The 7,500-nt window shown below is 41.7% G+C and overlaps 1 protein-coding gene across 4 annotated transcripts in view; it reads right to left on the reverse strand.

Annotated features, from left to right (window-relative positions):
* The window catches only part of LOC138007277 (protein FAM13A-like), a 45,171-nt gene that overhangs the window by 7,250 nt on the left and 30,421 nt on the right, over positions 1-7,500 (reverse strand). For all 4 annotated transcript variants that reach the window (XM_068854096.1, XM_068854089.1, XM_068854105.1 and 1 more), the window contains one exon: positions 406-546. In XM_068854096.1, coding sequence (XP_068710197.1) covers positions 406-546 — 141 coding nt within the window. The remainder of the gene's footprint in view (positions 1-405; positions 547-7,500) is intronic.

Below are 7,500 nucleotides of genomic sequence, written 5' to 3' on the forward strand. Positions count from 1 at the left end.
AAAACCCTTTCGAGCCTCCTTTGGGCCGACGTTTAGTTTTAAACCGCTGCGATAATCGTAAGTGATATAGTAGGTCTGTCGTAAGCTTGTAACTTTTACTTCAAACTCGTTCCCAGTCCATTTCGGTAAAAACAAACACGATGGCTTCAAGAGAGACTTTGGCCAACTCTCATCTGCTATTAACTCGTTCATTGTGCTTTACGTTTTGACGAGTATGATTATTGTGGGGTTAACAAAGTTTTCTGGTGATCGAGGGCAAAGGTTGTTAAGGGTAATTAAGTGAGAACGTAGAGGGGATAAGTCTCGGCCGAAGATATATGTGCTGCGCTTCGAAGTGCAGCCGTTGAATCATAAATTTTCAACATAGTGCATATCGTTTCTACGAATTTATGTCTTTACTCTTACCTCTGGTCTGAGCGCTGAGGAAGAAGGTTGAATTTTCGATGATCTTGATGATCTTGGTGATTTTGGCGGTGTTGTCCTTATTAGATCCTTACTTTTAACTTCATCAACTAACGGATGAACCAACCTCTTATGATGCACGTGCTGAAGATTCGACAGAAATAACAGATTCATGCAACTTAACGCTTGCCTTCATCAAGCTTAATGAAAAGCAATGCAACAAAATAGTTTGTAGCCTGCGAACGCACACGTATTTCCGACGGTCGTTTCTCTCTCCCGAACAAACATACTTGATCGCATCCTCCTCGTGGCTACTTAGGTTTTAGATACTGAAAATCCCACAATCTTTTTTAATATCCTCCATATTGCCCGCCATTAATCTTACTTGTGTTCACGTGGACAACGCGCAAGTACTTTGCGTGTTGGTTCTGGAGATTTATGAACTTAATTCTGATTGGCTAAGAATTTTACGTCACAGAAATCGTTTTGAAGCTCGGTTTCGCAGACGCTAGTTTTCGGGGGAGAGAAACGACCGCCGGAAATACGTCTGCGTTCGCAGTCTAAATAGTTTATGTTTCAATTCAAAATGTGATAAAATTAACGTTACCTCTGTGAAAAAAATGGAAGATGGTCAAGTCACCTTTTGAGTGAAGCCTGCTTCAGTGCAGGCGCGCGGAGCAAGGGGGACTTTTGTTTGATTGGTTGACATTTTCCTTGTGCCCAGGCCTTTTTGACACGCGCGCGAGCGAAATAACAAACAAAATGGCGGCCGAAGATGTCTTGACCAACCGTTAATTACAGGAATGGCTCCGAGCCCTTTTCAAGAAAACCGCTGACCGTAGCGATAGCCCATCGATCCATCCATCTTCTTCACCAGTTCCTAAATTTTAATTACTAGTTTCAACTAGCAACTTGTGTGGAGGTTTTACTATAACGCCATGGATTGAAACCAGAGGTTAGATAATAGGGGAACGGTAGGAAGCTGCACAGTAGGTAGTCGATGGAGGTGCATGCAAGCTATTGTTATTTCCTGTTTTTCTGTGTCTTTAAAATTCGATTGTTTTTCAGGGAAATTTTCCTATTTTTTGTGCTCATGGCTGGGGAAAAATGTTGTAAGCTTGTGCTTCATGTTGACAAAACCATTATTTTGAATCTCGCAATGATGACTATAATTATGCATTTTCATTTAAATACTGCTATTTTGTTCCTACTTTTGAGCTACAAAAAAACGATTTTCTAATTTTGTGACCCTTTTATCCACTTGACACCCTGTAAATAGTAATTTGTTGAAATTACCGTATTCATTACGTTGGAGGGAAACGCATACATGCCAAAAGACTATAATTTATACAGACGAACTTCTAATCCACATTTACTCTGAACTACCAAATATTTACCACTTGCTTTGTGCCAACAAGTCAACTTGAATTTTAAATAAAACTCAATATTTTATCTTCCAACCTCATCAGAAAGTAAATTCAACTTACTTTAGCTGGTCACTGCCTTGAACAAGTTTCAATCTTAAGATATTTGGGTGTCACTATGTGAATTGACAATCACCTTTCCTGGCATCATCATCTTCATTATATTTGTGACAAGTGTATTAACATCATAATTCAGGTTAAGCATTATGTCAGTGAACAATGTCTAACCCTTTGACACCCAAACCAGACTTAACAGGCCAGACGGTTTCACTCGTCAATGGGCTAATTGCATCCTAATTTCGTTTCGCTGGCGCGAGAAATCGAGATTTTTTGTGAAGACTGCAAATTGGCCGCCCCTCTGGAATTTTTCAGGGGCTTTCAGGGTCTCGTTTTCGTGTCCATCTGATACGTCATGCTTGTTCTTTCGTTGTTTTCGACGTTTTGCGGCTTTCTTTAAACTGTTTTTTTTTACTCTGATTGCATTCGACAAAAAAGAGAATGCAGTCTCAATGCAGCCTGGAGTGAGAGTTTTTGGTCGGGCGAAAACAACTTACATCATCGCAAAGCACGTGTGTTCGCTATCGCTCGTTTCTAGAAGTTTTTATTCTGGACCGAGCGTGGCCCGTTTGGTCAGGATGCGAGATGACGTGCTTTTGTTACATAGCTGGGACAACATTATTTATTCTGTTCAAGAACACGATTTTGAATCGCCTTGGCTTTGGGATGTTAACCGTACGCGTGGGTACAGCGATATTTCATTGGCTATATTTTGATTACATTTGTTGACCTTAATACATAGTTCCAAAGGCCACAAATAGTTCAGTCTGTATTCAGCGAAGGTCGAGAATGAATCGACCCTAACCTAACTCTAACCCTAACCCTAGAAGCCAAGACCTATAAGAGTAAGCCAGTACTAACGAAGAGCAATGTAAATGCTGACTTATTTTTATTCATCAGCGGGAATAATAATTATTGCCAGTCGCACGGATTTTGTCTGGGAGTTTGTTAATATAAACCACGGATAAACGCAAACACGAGAGCAAATGTTACAGATGTTAGCTGATATATTTGTGCTTCCAGCTCAGAATACCCGGAGTACTAGATGTAACACAAGTATTATTTTTAAAAATTAGCCTTTATGCTTAAACATTACCAGTAAAAGTGAAAATGAGACGTTTAATAACATGAATTTGCAAGTTTACCGAAACTGGAGCCGTCACGCAACGTGTCATCAAAGGTCATATGAAATCGCATTAAAGCCAGGAAACTGACTTTGTCAGTACGTTGTGTCTGGAAAACTTCAGCCGTTCACAGTAATGATTTCAGCAGCAGACAACTATTATCACAGGCGAAGAACGCACTCCTAATCTTTGACTACTACTAGTCAATATCTATTATTCGCTTATTTACCCATATTCACTAAATAACTGCATATCTACATGTATCTTCATACTAGATTCTGCTAAATCTTAAAAAGGCATAATGCAGGTGGTCGGTAGGGACTGGTTTGTGCAGTAGTTTCACTTTAAAAGCATTTCAGACTTTTAAACCCGTGTTTTGCATATGTAATAAATTGCGTTTACACGCTGAAATTTTAAGCTAGTGAGTAAATGACGTCATTTTCTCTAGATCCAACCCTCTGAGTTCCAATCGGCCAGTTTTGAACGTGAGTAATGGCGGACCGTGAAATCCAAAACTTACATTCAAAATAAACAGCCTTTGGATAAAACTCAAAGCTCAAAATTTTGCAAGTTAGGTGTTAAGCAAACACGCTTTCAAAATCTGAAGAAAAAAAGGAAATGATTTTTTGATCATAGTACCACTTTAAGCCTCCAAAAGTTGCCTGTCCTCTGACTTTTCAAACTGTACATATAAATCCATATGTCAAGGCTTGGACTGCAAATCTCACAAGGACCCTTTTGGAGTGCCGAGATCTCCCTCGGCTCAGGTAGCACAATTAAACTGCTACATAATAATTTTTAATAAGAGAATAATTACAGGAAAGTGCTTCTTGTATGTGTTCGTGACTAAGTTGCACAGTACAATGCCCATTTTAAAAGTTTGTTCACCCTTGTGCACCTCACTGAAAATACTGCACTTGCAAAACAGGGTTTGAAAACCTGAAAATTCCCTCAGCAACAAAGTTAAATTTACACCTAAGTTAGTCCCCTCTTAAAAATTTAAATTTCTATCTCGTAACTGCAAACAAACGATTTATTTATTTAGCTTCGCCTAACTGGAATACAATATAAATATATAGGTAAAAATAGAAAAAATAATACAAGGAGAAAAGAAAAAAAAAATTATTAGGCGGGGAGACCACTACAGCATAGCCAATTACAGTGGATCCCTCGTTAATTATTTATATAAAAATACTTAATAACTAAAGCTACTAATATGCAAGCATGAAAGTTGAGAGGAAACAAAGCGGAAGTCCAAATTGCTAGAAGCAGCACGTTAGCGGGCATAGGAGAGACCTCGCTGTGTTACACCTAGGACAGATTGTTCTCCAGGTTCTAATGTCGTCAACGTCGTACAAGTTCAGAGCCTTTTTATAATATTGAAGCAATAAACTTTTAAATGAAGCTAGAGAGATGTGCCTTGTGCGTAGCTCAGCGGGAAGAACATTCCATGCGCGGCACGCGCGTATGAAAAATGAACGTTGATAGGTAACAGTTCTACATAGGTTAGGAATATAAGTAATAGCACTGCTGCTCGATGTCCTAATAGATCTCGCAAATTGTCTAGTTACAGGTAAAGCTTCACTGTCTACGAAAACTAAGTTATTAACAGCTTTGTAGAAAAAAACCATGTCCAAATATTCATGCCAGTATGAGATGGGTAACAGATTTGTTAGTTGGAGGCGGGTCTTATAGGTTACATCACAGCGGAAAGGGAGCTTCAAAATTAGTTTTGTTGCACGGCGCTGCACGTTTTCAACTCGTTTAAGTAGGCCAATAGACTGTGGTGACCATACTTGGGTTGCGTAGCCGAGATGGCATCGGACGATAGAAAGGTAGAGTGTGCGACGCGTTTGGGTGCTTTGGATGTACCTAGAAACTCGACGCACAAACCCAAGGAGTTTGTTGGCTTTCGCACATTGTTCAGTTACTTGTTTGTCCGAGGTGAGGTTGCTTGACACCCACACACCGAGGTCTTTCTCTGTATCGCAAGATTCCAAAGGCGTTTCCTTGAAAGTATAGGTAGGCTCTACAGGTGATTTTTTGCGGGTGATGCACTGGTATTTGCACTAGGACTGATTAAATATGAGCCCGGATGATTCAGACCAACTGACAAGATCGTTAAGGTCAGATTGCAAGGCGTTACAGTCTGTGATGGAATCAATACTCTTGAAAATCTTGGTATCATCGGCATAACAGGCAACTCTTGATGTTTTAACAGCGCTTGGTAGATCGTCCACAAACAGCAGAAACAATATCGGTCCTAATAGGGACCCTTGCGGTACCCCGGATGTAGCCGGCAATTCTCGGGAAGTAGCTCCGAGAACTGTAACCTGTTGCTTGCGCCCCTGTAAATATGAACGAAACCAGTCGTGAAGTTGGCCAGTAATGCCGTATTGGTGCAACCTCCCAAGTAGCTTGGTATGATCCACTTTGTCGAATGCTTTACTCATGTCAAGATATATAATGTCTATTTGTTTACCGGCGTCGAGTTGACCGCCAATGTAATGCAAGACACTAGTGAGCTGAGTCACACAAGATCTACCGGCTAAAAAGCAATGTTGTTCGCGGCTGATGAAGTGGGATGTATAATTCCGTAAACCCGCCAGAACACAGCGCTCGAGAACTTTGGAGATGACAGGGAGAAGAGAGATAGGGCGATAATTCTCCACAAAGTCTCTTTTTCCTTTCTTGAAAATCGGTACTATGTTCGCGAGTTTCCAGTCTTCTGGAAAGATGCCGAGCCGCAAAGATTTGTTGAATAACATGGTCAGGGACGGTACGATCTGGTCAGCGGTTTCCTTCAGCAGGCGCACTGGAATGCCATCGGATCCAGTTGCTTTGTTTATATCAAGCTGTTTGAGAGTTGCCAAAACCATTTCCACCGGGATCTCTAGCTCATTTAGTGTGGGATGTGAGGGTGTGGAAGGTACTGATAGAGAGTGGACCTCTGAGGGAGCAGTGAAGACCGACACAAAGTAAGAGTTAAACAACTCGGCGATCTGTTGAGGCGTTGAAGCTTGAGAACTCTGCTGAGTGTCATCGCCAGAGTTCATCGTTTCAGGGAAGCTCCGCATTCTGTTCTTGAGCTTGAAAAAGGACCAAAAGCGTTTAGGCTGCCGGGCGAGATCTGAATCGAGGGAGCTGAGGTAAGTCTCACGGCTCTCACGTATAAGAGACTAGGCCTTTGCTCGTAATTCGCGATACTTCTGTTGTTGATGGTCAGTAGGAGATTTTTTTCACTTTGAGCGAGCAGCCTCCTTTTTCCGCAGAGCGTGGATGATTTCACTCGTGATCCAAGGCGGGGTGTTTTTTCCTTTAATCTTTTTGGTTGGAATAAAATCCGAGACTGCGCTCATAAATGCGTCCTTCCAAAAAGTCCAGTCAGAGTTGATGTCGTCGCTGTCTTGAATAAGATTGCATAAATTCAGGGCTTCAAGAGCTCCTCTGAGACCGACAAAGCCTCCATTACGATAGTCGTACACTGTTCTTTTTACTCTATGGGTAGCTTTAGTAGAGGCGTGAAATTCAAAGGACACCATGCCATGGTCCGTGAACACGTCCGATTCTTTTGGACTGAGCACCTCGCGTACGCGAACACGGTCCGGCACATTCGTAATTACAAGATCTAACACCTTGTCACGGCGGGTGGGAATAAAGTTTAATTGTGTTAAAAAATGGTCGTTAAGAATTTCTAAGAACGCCACCTCTTTTGTGCCTCTGGTGTTTTCTAGCGAGTCCCAAGAGATCTTGGACAGGTTCAGGTCGCCACCTATTACCATATTCTCATAGGTTTCAGAAGCATGATCAAGAAAAATATTAAATTTTTCCAACCAGCAGCCTGTATCATCTTCGGGATCTGGCCAATAAATCGAGCAAAACAAAACTTTCTTACTGCAAAAAGTAGTCATCTCAGCGCACACAAGCTCTAAGTCCTCCAATTTTTCTGAGTCCGATAAATATTCCCGCGTTGATTTGAAGGAGTTGGCTTTGGCAGCAATAAGAACGCCACCACCATTACGATCCTTACGGTCTTTCCTATAGACAATAAAGTCAGAAAGCGGGAAAAGTTCTTGGTCGAGGATGTTAGCATTCAGCCAGGTTTCACTGATTAATACGATGTCGGCGTGTTCGGAACAGACTAGATCTTGAACCCGATCTAAATTGCTCACTCTTGAAGTCCCAACTTTATGTTGCGATTTCATGCTTCTGGCGTTAATCACAAGGCCTTTTAACGGGACACTAGGACCTCCAAACTGCGTTCTCTTTGTGACTGTAGGTCCAGGCTGGCTAATAATATCGCCACAGAGCAGCAACAAGCCGATAATGAAGCCGCTAGAGCTGTAAAAGTAGCGGTGGCGAGTCGGCACGAAGCGATTGTTTCCACTCATGGCCGAAGGTTGATAAATCGAAGGTTTAAAATATTTCCATGCCGCGAACTCGAATCCCTCTACAGACCTCCTCACAAACGCGATATCATTCTCCATCGATTT

The sequence above is a fragment of the Montipora foliosa genome, chromosome 1 (assembly GCF_036669935.1).
Source record: "Montipora foliosa isolate CH-2021 chromosome 1, ASM3666993v2, whole genome shotgun sequence".
NCBI lineage: Eukaryota > Metazoa > Cnidaria > Anthozoa > Scleractinia > Acroporidae > Montipora > Montipora foliosa.